At 43.3% G+C, this 15,511-nt stretch overlaps 1 protein-coding gene across 1 annotated transcript in view; it reads right to left on the bottom strand.

The window, feature by feature from the left end:
- Positions 1-478: 478 nt before the first annotated feature.
- The window catches only part of LOC309547549 (multidrug and toxin extrusion protein 2-like), a 47,679-nt gene continuing 32,646 nt past the window's right edge, over positions 479-15,511 (bottom strand). Inside the window, exons 13-17 of the mRNA XM_082247426.1 lie at positions 14,975-15,044; positions 10,305-10,437; positions 9,108-9,202; positions 1,613-1,658; positions 479-706 (exon numbers count right to left, since the gene is read on the bottom strand). Of these exons, the coding sequence (XP_082103552.1) occupies positions 498-706; positions 1,613-1,658; positions 9,108-9,202; positions 10,305-10,437; positions 14,975-15,044 (553 nt within the window). The 3' untranslated portion in view covers positions 479-497. The remainder of the gene's footprint in view (positions 707-1,612; positions 1,659-9,107; positions 9,203-10,304; positions 10,438-14,974; positions 15,045-15,511) is intronic.

A 15,511-nucleotide genomic window follows, 5' to 3' on the forward strand; every position in this document is an offset into this window, starting at 1 on the left:
CAACACTGAGCTAACACATGCCGGCAATTTAGCGATTCTTCTTACAATGTATTTCCGGGACATAGAGGTGGCGGTGCAGCCGCTGAGCAGTGGCTGCCCCTGCTCACAGTGCCGCCTGGGTCCAATGGACCCATTGGGACACATGGTAGGACCAGCCCTGTCTCCACCTCTCCAGGGTTGCCTACCCCTGACCTAATCCTTTACTTACTCATTTATATGTATCCTGCTACTTGCTCCAACCAGTGACACTATATTGGGTTCGTTTACAATTAACCAGTCTGATGTTTGCTTTTTGATACTGAATTTTCGTTGCAGGGTATCTATATTTGTGCTCCCAGTATCAGTGCAATATCAATTTGATTAACCTTATATGTCAGTGGGGCTAAGGTTGCTCTCAGAATCCAGGCAGAAGAACAGAGAACCCTATTTACCAAGCTTCTCATGCAGGGATAGCGCAACACCAGTTATTTATTTATTTATTTATTTATTTTACACATTCAATAAACAGATATCCAGACTTTAATTAGAATTCCAGTTAAAAGCATAGCAATGGCCAGAGCTAGAGTGAGTCCACGCAGAACAATCACATCCCTCATTTGTAAGTGGTCCTTGGAAACATATTGTTCTTGTAAGGGCAGCTGCTTTGTTTCAGTCTGTTGAGTAGAGACGTCTGATAATACGATTATGTCTGATGTGATCTTTGCTGCTGTAAACATGAAAGACTGCAATTATTAACTGTTAGATTTGATTTAAGCAGAACCATTTTTTTGTATTATGAGAATGCTGTTTTAGACTTTCAAACAGCAATCTTTTGGATTTGGTCTACCAATAATTTTAATATCCAGTGTTTGGGGTAAAACAACTCTCATGGGATGACATCAGTAAGTAAATGTCAAATATCTTCTATGGCACCGGACAGATCAAATTCAAATGATGACTACAGGCTTAAGTTATCACAACAATTTGGTGGACTTTTCATATTTGGCCATAACTATGAATGGTCATATGTGACAAACTATATAATAGCAGTTTTTCATTTTTAAAAATTAAATTTGAGACTACATTTGCCAATATCTGGCCTGTGCATGACATTTTCTCAACATTCAGATACTAAGCAATAATCATATTTAAATAAGAGCTTTACTTTCTTAATTTTATATGTTCAAATTGACTCTTACTTCCAAAACTTGCTAACAGCATTTGAAAAAGTAATTGAAAAGACAAGAACTCACTGCTCAAGGTGGTGTGATTGCCTGATGACTCACACCGGTGCATGCCCCGGCTCGCCTCCGTGAAAACTTGATAAAGGAAAAGGAATTGGCAGCACTCCAGGTTGAGTCAAAATCCAGATTTATTGACTGGACATCCAAATATGACAATCGTGACAAGGTAGACGCGTTTCACACACTGACTGTGTTCTTAATCATTACCTAATGATTAAGCACCCAGTCAGTGTGTGAAACGCGTCTACCTTGTCACGATTGTCATATTTGGATGTCCAGTCAATAAATCTGGATTTTGACTCAACCTGGAGTGCTGCCAATTCCTTTTCCTTTATCATTTGAAAAAGTAGTTAGAGTTGTTATTACATTTCTGTAATATAAAAACATACCTGAAGGAATTTTCTCATTACATGACATTCCTACTCGTGCTGCAGCCTAAAAAACAAAACACGTACAGAGTGTTTTATTGATTAATATTAATTGCTAAGTACATTACCGTGTGTGTATATACAGTCAGGTCCATAAATATTGGGACATCAACACAATTCTAATCTTTTTGGCTCTATGCACCACCACAATGGATTTGAAATGAAACAAACAAGATGTGCTTTAATTGCAGACTATCAGCATTAATTTGAGTGTATTTACATCCAAATCAGGTGAAAGGTGTAGGAATTACAACAGTTTGTATATGTGCCTCACACTTTTTAAGGGACCAAAAGTAATGGGACAATTGGCTGCTCAGCTGTTCCATGGCCAGGTGTGTGTTATTCCCTTATTATCCCATTTACAAGGAGCAGATAAAAGGTCCAGAGTTCTTTTCAAGTGTGCTATTTGCATTTGGAATCTGTTGCTGTCAACTCTCAATATGAGATCCAAAGAACTGTCACTATCAGTGAAGCAAGCCATCATTAGGCTGAAAAAAACAAAACAAACCCATCAGAGACATAGAAAAAACATTATGTGTGGCAAAATCAACTGTTTGGAACATCCTTAAAAAGAAAGAACGCACTGGTGAGCTCAGCAACACTAAAAGACCCGGAAGACCACGGAAAACAAATGTGGTGGATGACCGAAGAATTCTTTCCCTGGTGAAGAAAACACCCTTCACAACAGTTGGCCAGATCAAGAACACTCTCCAGGAGGTAGGTGTATGTGTGTCAAAGTCAACAATCAAGAGAAGACTTCACCAGAGTGAATACAGAGGGTTCACCACAAGATGTAAACCATTGAAGAGCCTCAAAAACAGGAAAGCCAGATTAGAGTTTGCCAAACAACATCTAAAAAAGCCTACACAGTTCTCGAACAACATCCTATGGACAGATGAGACCAAGATCAACTTGTACCAGTGTGATAGGAAGAGAAGAGTATGGAGAAGAAAAAGGAACTGCTCATGATCATAAGAATACCACCTCATCAGTGAAGCATGGTGGTGGTAGTGTCATGGCGTGGGCATGTATGGCTGCCAATGGAACTGGTTCTCTTGTATTTATTGATGATGTGACTGCTGACAAAAGCAGCAGGATGAATTCTGAAGTGTTTCGGGCAATATTATTTGCTCATATTCAGCCAAATGCTTCAGAACTCATTGGACGGCGCTTCACAGTGCAGATGGACAATGACCCGAAGCATACTGCGAAAGCATCCAAAAACATTTTTTAAGGGAAAGAAGTGGAATGTTATGCAATGGCCAAGTCAATCACCTGACCTGAATCCAATTGAGCATGAATTTCACTTGCTGAAGAAAAAACTGAAGGGAAAATGCCCCAAGAACAAGCAGGAACTGAAGACAGTTGCAGTGGAGGCCTGATGTCTATGCATTCCAGACTTCAGGCTGTAATTGACTGCAAAAGATTTGCAACCAAGTATTAAAAAGTGAAAGTTTGATTTATGATTGTTAATCTGTCCCATTACTTTTGGTCCCTTAAAAAGTGGGAGGCACATATACAAACTGTTGTAATTCCTACACCGTTCACCTGCTTTGGATGTAAATACCCTCAAATTAAAGCTGAAAGTCTGCAGTCCCCAGAGCCTCACAGGCTAGTGAGGGGCTGACTGCCGCAGTATATCTACTTGCAGCGGTCGGCAAGTGGTTAACTTTACCCTCACTTTTATCCCAGTTACATTGGTTAGTGACAGTGGTCTGAAAGTATGGGTGTATTTCTCCAGTGGAGGGAAAACACACAGCGCTAAAACCTGGAGATGGACTACTTAAAGTGGCTGTAACCCTAAAAAAATATATAGCAGGGGTATTAAGGCCCAGTCAGTAAAATGTTCTCACACTTCCTTAATATCAACCTCCATTAGAGTACTGTCCTCTGCCCCTATTTATATCATCCCCCCCACATTACTGTTCTCAGTGGGGATGCACCGAAATGAAATTCTTGGCCGAAGGCCGAATACTGAACGCGGTGTTTCGCATTTTTTCCATTTATTTTGCCAATTTTTTGTCCTCTCTCTTGTCCTCTTGTGTCTCTCTCTCTCTCTCTCTCTCTTGTCCTCTCATGTCTCTCTCTCTCTTGTCCTCTCATGTCTCTCTCTCCCTAAATGTTACTGTAGGGAATGGGATTCAGTGCACACTGCAGCCTTGTACCATAGGGTTAATGTTAGTGACACTGTAGGGATTGGGAAGGATGCTGGGAATGGAAATCAGGAAGCATGCAGGCAGCCTTGTAAATTTTAATTGCAGATACAGGGCACTGGGCAGGTCAGGGTTAATATGGTAACATCAATTACTCAGTGACAGTCAGTCAGTGTCAGTGTGGACTCGATCAGATTATACAGTGACAGACAGTCTCTCATAGTGGTGGTAGTAGGAGGCTGGAGGTGGACTAGTAGGAGCCTGGAAAGGAGCACAGCTGCATACATACATTACTCACTCGTGCACTGCAGCCCACCCCACACATTCAGTGAGTCTTACTCTCCTCCCTAGTTTTTTCAATGGCACATTCAGGAAGCCAATCACGCCATGAGTAGCGGCACAGCGGAACCAATCAGGTGTGCAGGCACGCGTGATTGGTTCGCTGTGCAGCTAATCACGGCGTGATTGGCTCCCTGAATGTGCCATTGAAAAAACTAGGGAGGAGAGTAAGACTCACTGAATGTGTGGGGCGGGCTGCAGTGCACGAGTGAGTAATGTATGTATGCTCACCGCTGAAGTGTCCCGGCTTCCCCTGCCTAACACGGAAGTCTGTGAGTCCTCCTGTCCTCCTCCGAGTCCCTTCCCCCTGCCTATGTAAATATCGTGACCTCGGCGATATGAATATCGCTTACGGCCACAGAACGATAGTCGATATCATATCGACTATCGTTCAGCCCTATTGTTCGGCACAAATTTATTCGGCCTTTTTAATTATTCGGCCGAACACCGAAAGTGCTTTTTTTGCTATTTTCGGCCGAATAATGTTCGGTTGCCGAACATTCGGTGCATCCCTAGTTCTCAGTCCCCCCATATTCCAGTCCTCAGCCCCCCCACATTCCAATCCTCAGCTCCCCCCACATTCCAGTCCTCAGCTCCCTCCACATTCCAGTCCTCAGCTCCCCCCCATTCCAGTCCTCAGCTCCCCCCATTCTAGTCCTCAGCTCTCCCCACTTTAATGTCCTTAGCTCCCCCACATTCCAGTCCTCAGCTCCCCCCATTTTAATGTCCTCAGTTCCCACCACTTCGATATCCTCAGCTCCCCCCACTTTAATGTCTTTAGCTCCCCCACATTCCAGTCCTCAGATCCCCTCACATTCCAGTCCCTTAAATTCCCCCACATTCCAGTCCTCAGCTCCCCCCCACTTTAATGTCCTCAGATCCCCCACATTCCAGTCCTCAGATCCCCCCACATTCTAGTCCTCAGCTCCCACCACTTAAATGTCCTCAGCTCCCCCTCCATTCCAGTCCTCAGCTCCTCTCACATTCCAGTAATCAGCTCCCCTCACATTCCAGTCCTCAGCTCCCCCCCACATTCCAGTCCTCAACTCCCCCCACATTCCAGTCCTCAGCTCCCCTCATATTAATGTCCTCAGCTCCACCCACTTTAATGTCCTTAGCTCCACCCACTTTAATGTCCTCAGCTCCACCCACATCCCAGTCCTCAGCTCCCCCCACATTCCAGTCCTCAGCTCCCCTTACATTCCAGTCCTCAGATCCCCCCACATTCCAGTCTTCAGCTCCCCCACTTTAATGTCCTCAGCTCCCCCCACATTCCAGTGCTCAGCTCCCCCCACATTCCAGTCCTCAGCCCCCCCCCCCCCACTTTAATGTCCTCAGCTCCCCCCCACATTCCAGTCCTCAGCTCCCCCCACATTCCAGTCCTCAGTTCCCCTCACTTTAATGTCCTCAGCTCCCCCACATTCCAGTCCTCAGCTCCTCTACATTCCAGTCCTTAGCTCCTCCACTTTAATGTCCTCAGCTCCCCCACATTCCAGTCCTACCCCATTTTAATGTCCTCAGCTCCCCCCACTTTATTGTCCTCTGCGCCCCCCACATTCCAGTCCTCAGCTCCCTTCACATTCCAGTCCTCAGCTCCCCTCACTTTCCTGTCCTCAGATCCCCCCACTTTATTGTCCTCAGCTCCCCCACCTTCAAGTCCTCAGCTCCCCCCCTACAATCCAGTCATCAGCTCCCCCCACATTCCAGTCCTCAGCTCCCCCCACATTCTAGTCCTCAGCTCCCCCCCCCCACACTTTAATGTCCTCAGCGCCAATCACTTTATTGTCCTTAGCTCCCCCCATATTCCAGTCCTCAGCTCCCCCCACATTCCAGTCCTCAGCCCCCCCCCACTTTAATGTCCTTAGCTCCCCCATATTCCAGTCCTCAACTCCACCCATTTTAATGTCCTCGGCTCCCTCTGTTTCAATGTCCTCAGCTCCCCCCACTTTAATGTCCTCAGCTCCCCCCACATTCCAATCCTCAGCTTCCCCCACTTTAATGTCCTCAGCCTCCCCCACTTTAATGTCCTCAGCTCCCCCCACATTCCAGTCCTCAGATTCCCCCACATTCTAGTCCTCAGCTCCCATCCCATTCCAGTACTGGGCTCCCCCCACTTTAATGTCCTCAGCTCCCCCACATTCCAGTCCTCAGCTCCCCTCACAACCCAGTCCTAAGCCCCCCCACCCACATTCCAGTCCTCAGCTTCCCCCACATTCAAGTCCTCAGCTCCCCCCACATTTCAGTCCTCAGCTCTCCCACATTCCAGTTCTTAGCCCCCCCATTACTGCATCGTTCGGCATCCCCCCCACCCCACATTCAGTCCTCAGCCCTGTTTCAAATTAACCCCCTTCACTGTCCTACCTTACACAGATAGATCAGAGGGAGACATGCTGTGCTGTCTGGATGGATGCAGGAGTTGCAAGATAGTGATTGGCTGCTAGGGCCACCCCTTATCCTAGCAACCAATCACCAGCTTGTTAACTTTGGGCAGCTCCGCCCTCCATCCAGAACTGTCCTGCCTCCCGCTGTCGGCTCTGTGAGGATTACATGGCAATAGCAGGGGGAAGAAAAGGCTCCTAAATAGCGGGGCGGCGGCAGTTCGCATGGTAGAGTGACGCAGTATGCATTTGGCCAACGGGCCGCCATTTAGTGATGCTTGATATATAGCATAGTGTTTCTGTAGTGTCATTTGTCCCATTTTATGCTATACAATATGGTTGATCCTGCCTGTTTCAGTCCTCCCCTTTTTAAACTGACCACGTTTTTCATGCCTGCTGACCTATTATACCGTGGTCAGCTTACATGCCTCCATCATCCAGCTGTCTCCTTAGCATCTCTGCATCTCTCCCCACTCCCACTCCCTCTCTCCCTGTCAGTTCTGTAGTCTGTTGTAGTCTGTGTGTGAGCTGATCTCCTCCCCACTTCTCCCCTCCCCCTTCCTTTCCACTTATGCCAGTGTAGTTCTATTCCCTGCAGCTGCTATAGTGCTTGTAAAGTAAAGAAACATGTATTCATTACTTTGATCCTCTCTGTTTTAGGTTCCTGTTCAGTACAGTGTGTGTTTTCCTAACATTATAATGCTAAATACCTTCTTTGCAGAGCATTGCTGTGCAGGCATGTGACCTTGATCTGCCAGCTTGCAATCATCAGAGGGGAATCTCAGCACCTCCTCCCACTGTACTCACTTACATTGGGAAGGAAAGCAGAGGGAAGTCACATGACAGGAACGCAGGGCTCTTCAAAGAAGGCATTTAGCATTATCATTTTAGGAAAACACACCCACACTGTGATTTTACAACCACTTTAAAGTATAAGTTCAGGCAAAACCTAACTAACGCTAAACCTGCTCTGTGCCACATTCTAAACCTAATCTATGTTAGGGCTCTTTCACACGGGCGTTCCGTATGTCCGTTTTTCATCCCATCCGTTTGCGGATGAAAAACGGACATAATGTATCTCTATGTAAATACGGATGTCATCGGATGACCATCCGCTGACATCCGTTTTTTGTCAGTTCAGTTCAGTTCAGTTTTTTTGAACGGAGGAGAACCCTATTTTTTCTTCCTTTCAAAAAACTGAACTGAAGCAAAAACGGATGTCAGTGGTGTCATCCGCAGACATCCGTATTTACATAGACATGCATTATGTCAGTTTTACAAAAAAAAAAAAGGACCTGATCGGGCAAAAAAAAAGGAACGCCCGTGTAAAAGAGCCCTAACCCTGTAAAGCAAAAATCGCTGTACTTACCTTTTCTGCACCTGATCCGACCCGGTCTCCAGCGACGGAACTGTGTACAGGAGAGGACCAACAACGGCTGTGAAATGAATGGGAAGTGACATCACCCATAGACTTACTATGGGGCTTCCGTTGTCGAGTGCTTCTCCTGCACCCGCCTCCATGTTAAAGCCGCTGCTGACAGCTCAGCGTGGGACCGGACTGGATTGGCTGCAGAATAGGTAAGTACAGTGATTTTTGCCTTACAGGGTTAGATAGATTAGGGTTAGAATGTGGCACAGAGCAGGTTTAGCATTAGTTAGATTTTGCCTGGACTTATCCTTTAAAACTAATAAAAAAGTTTTGTATCACTTTGTATCACTATAAAGCTGACTTCCAGAAATTCAGCTACTTTGATAAATGTGCTGGCATACTATGAGTGAAATCCATCGATGTGCATGACACCTCACTGATTTATCTCTATAATTTACATCTGACAGTTTTATGGAGCTCCAGAAGGATAGCTATCACTGTAGTTCCTGGAGCTCCAATGCCTGAACTTTTGGTCTCAACTGCTTCAGCGTTGCACGAAGCTGCTGTGCCTGCTCCTCCCCTTTGCTGCCCATTTACAGAAGTATTTGTATTATGTGAACTCATTCATTCACAGAATATTCAAAAAATGCAAAGGCTTAAACAAAAACACCTGTTAAGTGAACACAAAAAGTACATGTGAAAAAAAATGCACACAAAGTGCACCTAAGGGTGTGTTACTGGTCCACCTCCCAAAGAACTAGGACCCTACCCTGACCCCCAGGAGTGCAAGGCTCCTGACAGGGCAAGGCACACTCATGGTCCACCTAGCCAAAAGGCTGGTGAACCCTTCTTCTCATGGTCAGCTGAAGCCAACCACTGAATACTAGGTGAGGGGCTCTCCTGAAGAGAGACCCCCCCTGGTCCAGGGCAGGAAGGAACCTGATGGCCACACTACCACATTCTCCCCTCCCCCTTTCAGGGTAGGCCCAAGGACACACACCCTCCATCTGAGCGAAGAAACACTGACAAAAGTGTAAGTGACGCACAAGTGAAGAGAAAGCAATAAATGAAGAAATGCCAATGTAAGCACATTGGCTAGGCCTTGTGGCCTAATAACAAAAATTTATCAAAGTGATTGAATTCCTGAAGTTCAGCTTTAAAGACCAGCAGTTCCCAATGATGACATTATAGAGACATATGTAATCATGGACACTTACTTCAAGGGAGACATCCTGCCAGTTTACTTTTAATAGATAGATAATGAAGAAAACAGACAGAAACACTCCGCAAAGAATCATTCCAATCCAAAGACCTTTAAAGAATAAAACGTAGCAGTAAAAAAGCAATGGAAGTACAGAAAACAATATCAAAAAGCTCTCAGCCACAAAAAAAGGTCAGATGAGACCAGATTTACACAGGTACAGGTTACAAACTTCTATTGGACAATGCATTTTCATGAAAGCGCATCAAAGTCCTGCATGCTGCATCTTTGATGCCCTTTCAGAAAACACATAGTATAATCAAAGTCAATGGGAGCACACATGTAAAATGCGCATATAATTGCTCGGCAGCTAAACCACAGTGCTTCGGCAAAGCAGGGAATTAGTAGCTGCAGAATATATGTACAGGCACCTTTAGGTGCCTTCAAATTATGGCTGCATTTTTTTGTAAATAACAGTAAGCCTATTAAATTGCTACATATGGGTTACATGCAGTTAGCATAGGTAGCATCTGATCAGATCAGTATACATTTTTATATTTTAAACAGCTGCAACCCCCACCTATATAAACATAATTCTATACAAGGCTGTGTTAGGCCCCATTCACACTAGTGCGACTTGTCCCGCGATTTTGGACCGCAAAATCGCATGACAAGTCGTTTTCCATTATATTCAATAGCCCCATTCACATCAGTGCGTTTTGAAGTCGCACCGACTTCAAAGTAGTTCCTGCACTACTTTGCCACGATTTTAATGCGTTTTCATGTCCATAGACCTCAATGTAAACCCTCCAAAAACGCATGCAAATCGCACATGAATAATACAGACGCGATTTCAGCGCAACTTCTGTCCGTCTTTGTATCTCAAAGCTAAACACAAGCACCTTTTTGACCCTTGCCCCACCCAATCCTAAAGTTGCACAAAAGTCGGAATGACCACAAAGCGCATCGAAATCGCGTCAAAATCGCAGTACAATCACGGTAAAATCGTGTCTACAAATCGCGGCAAAATCGAGCGACTTTTCAGTTGCACTGGTGTGAAAGGGGCCTTAGATCTAACTGAACATTAGCTACAAAGTTTTCAAAGTTAACAAACTTTGTGTTAAAATTATACTTTATTAGGCCACCAAATCTAACATTGGGGTTTACTTATTATACAGAAATATAACATAACATTAAAAATCCATAAATATACCTTTTATCCCCAGCTTTGCTGCAAACATGAGAGCAGCACCCACTGGCAATCCAAGTACATAATAGCCAATGGCAAATATAACCGCTCCAATCTTCTGTCTTCCTATTCCTCTAAGTACACCGCTACATACACACTTTAGGCAGAAAACATTTAATTTAGTGTTAATTTGTGTTACAAATATTAAACCTCCAAAATGATCAAAGCTTTTATTTCTATATTTAGTTATACGCATTACTTTCAGTTTGCTGTATCCAACCTGTGAAAAACGAATTACCAGTAAAGAGATGTGGTGAGAAAAACCTGATTGTAGCTAATTTTTTTATGATTAATTTCAAAAGTTGGCCACCCAACATGATATTTGTGCACACCAATGGAAAAAACAAAAATGTGTTTTTCATTATTAAGCTGTATATGCTTAGTAAAGCCCAACAATAAGCTTTTCTTATTTGCTTCTTTTCAGCCTGTTAAATATACAATTAAACTGTTTTGTTACATTGTTATATCTGTTTGATAAGTGAAAAAAAAACTGTTGATCCTGCCTATGTCAGCCTACGTCAACCTGTACACTACAGAGCATTTCCACCTTATGTTATGGATGAGGAAAGGAGGAGGTGTTTTGTCTTCCTGGACACATGCTGTTTTAGGATGATCATTTTGCTCCTCCACAGGTACAGTAGTGACTATTCTTATCCTATGACAGGAAGCATATGATTTGCAGGATTAGCAAGTGAAAATAAAGGAAAGATTCTGAACAAAAAATTCCTAACACTGCCACCACATCTCATGACTGGTAAGCCTCAATATATTACATTTGTGTTCTTCTGTTTAGATACATTCAATGTATTGATATGATATGAACCCTATCCAATGACTCAATTAATATTTTGTCATCTTCATTGCAGTGTTAATTTTGGCAGCAAATTTCAATTTAGTTTTAGTCTTAGTCTTAGGACTAAAATGGCATTTTAGTTTTAGTCCTATTTTAGTCTTCTGCAAGTGTTTTAGTTTTAGTCGTATTTAGTCGACTAAAACTCCAGTATATTTTAGTCGACTAAAACGCCCTACATTTTAGTCGACTAAAACGCATTTTAGTCATCTATAATCAAATGGGTGTAGTTCAATTGTAATTTGTAATGCATTATTTAAGCATTTCTCTACAATTTCCAAACTCATTATATACTACTGCTGGTCCTGGAGTGAAAAATCTAATATGTTATTATTTATGCTTTGAGCATGCACCAGTGTTAATTTTTGGCAGCATATTTCAATTTAGTTTTAGTTATAGTCTTTTGACTAAAATGCCATTTTAGTTTTAGTCGTATTTTAGTCTTAAGACTAAAATGCCATTTTAGTTTTAGTCGTATTTTAGTCATCTGAATTGTGTTAGTCGACTAAAACGTTTTAGTCGGTTTTAGTCGACGAAATTAACACTGCTTCATTGTGATAGATAATAAAGGTAGAAACTGATTGGGTACTTTGGGAGAATTTAGGCATTTTTTTAAAAAAACACTTCGGAAAATAAGGATACTGTCTTTCTGTGCTAGGGAATTTAGTTTGCCTATAAAAGAGATACTAAAGATTTTTTTTTTATATTTTTCATAATATACATACTGAAAATAGACTATAGTTTCCCAAAAAAGATATAGGCCACAATTTATAGTCTGTATGATTCAACCAAAAATGAATCAGTACAGTGGATGGGAATACAAAAATGATCCGAAGACTGAGCATTGAATAAAACTGAAAAACGTGTATACAACTATTACAGCATACAGTATGCTGATGCAGTTTTAAATGCGAAGGGTAGACACATTCAATTCTGGTTTGATTTAGGTTTATTTCTGCTTAACCACTTAAGCTCCGGAGGATTTGGCTGCTCAAAGACCAGGGCCTATTTTGCGATTTGGCACTGCGTGATTTTAACGGACAATTGCGCGGTCGTGTGATGCTGTACCCAAATGAAATTAACATCCTTTTTTTCCCCACAAATAGAGCTTTCTTTTGGTGGTATTTGATCACCTGTGGGATTTTTACTTTTTGCGCTATAATCAAAAAAAGAGCGTCAATTTTGAAAAAATAACATAGTAATGGCGGCGATCTGCGATTTTTTTGCGGGACTGCGACTTTGCGGCGAACAGATCGGACCCTTGACTGACATTTTTGACACTTTTGGGGGTACCAGTGACATTACTACAGTAATCAGTGCTATACATATGCACTGTTACTGTAAAAATGACACTGGCAGGGAAGGGGTTAACTTTATTAGAGGTCAAGGGGTTAAGTGTGTACCTAGGGGCGTGCTTCTAACTGTAAAGGGGAGTGGCTTTTGATGTAACCACAGAGACATACGATCCTACATAGCAGGATCGTATGATCTCTGCAGTTACACCAGGGAGAATGACAAACGGCTTTGTTTACATCAGCCGCCTGCATTTTTCCATCTCCAGCGGGAGATCGCGAGTGACCGGCGGATTTTTTTTTTTTTTTTTAAAGCCCGTAGCGTGTGAAACACACTCAAAAGACTTCACCCGGTGCATAAAAAAGTGCACACACACAAACGTGAGGAACACAAAAAGTGCACAGGGTGTGCGAACAAATGGTCTTCCCTCCGAAGAGGTAGGACCCGAACCTCGATCCCCCGGGGCGCAAGACTCCTGACAGGGATTTGAGGTACTCATGGTCTGTCTGGCCGGAACCAGACTGACCCCGTTCTTCAGGGGGACTGCCGAAACAGCCCCCACCGAGTACTAAGTGGGGCTCCCCCGAAGGGAGACCCCATGAGAGAGGGCGGACCAAGCCAAAAGGCCATATCCACCCCCTCCCAAGACTCAAGGTAGGGCCCGAGGACCCACACCCTACAAGTCGTGCAAAGTGAAAAAAGGTGATAGAAAAGTGACAAACCACAAAGAAAAGGCACACACAAACAAAAAGGTGGGGGAGGGGAAGTGGAGAGGTGAATTAGTGCCTAAGTGAAAAACAAAGGCAGGCCTTCCGGCCGGAATAAAAATTCCTCTGGTCGAAGCCAAAAGGCCTTGCCCAAGAGGCAGGTGCTTAAAAAAGTGTGCGTAGGTGCAGTGACCATGGTGCCGAAAAACTCAAGGCGAGCTGCCCCTAACCAGTGAGAATTAAGGCACCCCTGGGCTGCCACCCCAGGGGCACATACACTACGGGCGAGTGACCGGCGGATATCGGAGCCGCTGGTCACTCTTGCGGGGATGGCAGTGAACGAGCAGGGGCGGGAGCGCGCCTCTGGCGGCGTGCCCTCGCCCCCTATTGGCTCGCGGGCGAGTGACATACGTCACTTTGCCCAGGGGGGCTGACCGCCGCAGCATATGTACTTGCGGCGGTCGGCAAGTGGTTAAGCACTGGTTGGTAAAGTGAACCTTCATGTAATGAGGCAACCTATTTGAATCCTTTTCTACAACTAAATTTAATGCTGGATTCACACTGCCGCACGGAGAAGCTCACAGCAGGGGCCTAGTGTGTCCCTGTTCACCATTTCAGGTCCGATTTCTGTCCACATCTTTGGCTAAATTCAGAAACAGATCAGAAGACACACAGAACTCCTATGCAATTCACACCGTAGCCGCTCCTGAGATATGTTAACCGGCTCCATATAGAGCCAGTCACAATCTCCTGACATGCGAATTGGATGCAGTGAAACCCACATCGAATTCGCAATAGTGTGAACCCAGTCTCAAAGATGTATTTTTTTAGTTTTTCTGATACTTTTGATATTTCTAGCCTAGGTGAAAATAGGATTGCTCTCCCTGGGGGCCAGGGCACTTTGGTGTGTGCCATTGGATTCTGCACAGGGCTTTATGACTTATTGGAGACCTGTGGCACATCAGTGTAAATGTGGGGAGCTGCTCACACATGCACAAAGGCAACACAGGTATGAGGTCCTTGATATCAGGATGTCTGCGCATACCCCCATGTGTTGATGTGCTGCAGGTATCTTTTGGGTCCCAATGGCTGGGCATTGCCCCTAGGCATATTTGCATGCTCACCAGATTTTTGAAGATGATGATGCTGGGAAAGGGGGGAGGGGGGTGCAGAATAGGGGTAATTGAAATTCTTTTGTAAAATAATACATTAAAACCATTCCTTGCAATATTTTTGAGGCATCCTCATTTTACTGCATTTGTTTTCTATAGGTGCAGAGAACATTTGCACAGTGTTTTCTCTCTTTCTGGTCTCTCTCTGATCTCTCTCTCTCTCTCTCTCTCTCTCTCTCTCTGTGTTTATCTCTGATGGAAAACTTGTGTCGGGCAATCCTATCCTATCGTTCACCTTCTGTGTGGTTTCTCCCACGTATAGTAACCCACAGATATTATGAGACTACAGTGCAACTGAATTTAAAAATTGAAACCGAAGTTAAAAAGAACACATAATTGCATGAAAGTAATTAGCATTATGCACACAGATAACTCTCTCTCTTTCCCTCTCTCGTTGTATATATGTATAGTAACCCACAAGGACATTTTCATGAGATATTGTGAGACTACAGTGCAACCAAGTTTAAAAAATGAAACCGAAGTTAAGAACATGTAATTACAGGAAAATATTCAGCATTATGCACAGAGATTACTAACTCTCTCTCTCTATAAATATATATCATATTTAAATCTATGAACTATGTTCTTCAATTTAGATGCATATGTACTCACAGCAATAATTTCAAACACGTGGAAGACAATATATATAGGTATAACTTCAGAAACAAGAGTGGCTATCTCTCTGGAAGAAAATGATAAAAAAAAAGGGTAAGCTGTTTGAGATTTATTACTGTGGACCTATAAAAAGACAATTAAATATAAACAAGAGAATAAAATGATTAAACAAAGCACAGACAAAGCATTTTATTTAGAGCATTATACTTTACGGTTTTCTTGCTGTGTAACAAGAGGTCATATAAAATAATGTGCATCAATAAAATCAGAAAATTACCATTTTGTGTGCTAGTAATTTTAATAGACTTATACTGTCTTAGTAATTAGGAACTGTGGTTAGTATATGGCCCCATGTCATCACCTCCAGAATTTTACAGAAACTAGCCCATGCAGACAAAGGGCTGCAGAAGTTTTAAATGCACTGCATATTGTCTCTCCGGATCTTCTTTTTTTTTTTTTTTACTTTTTCTTCATTATTTTTTCTCATTACAATAAAAAAAAGGGATAGCAACACATATAACTATATTCCAACAA

The sequence above is a fragment of the Pelophylax lessonae genome (genome assembly GCF_965119305.1).
Source record: "Pelophylax lessonae genome assembly, chromosome: 2".
Classification (NCBI taxonomy): Eukaryota; Metazoa; Chordata; class Amphibia; order Anura; family Ranidae; genus Pelophylax; species Pelophylax lessonae.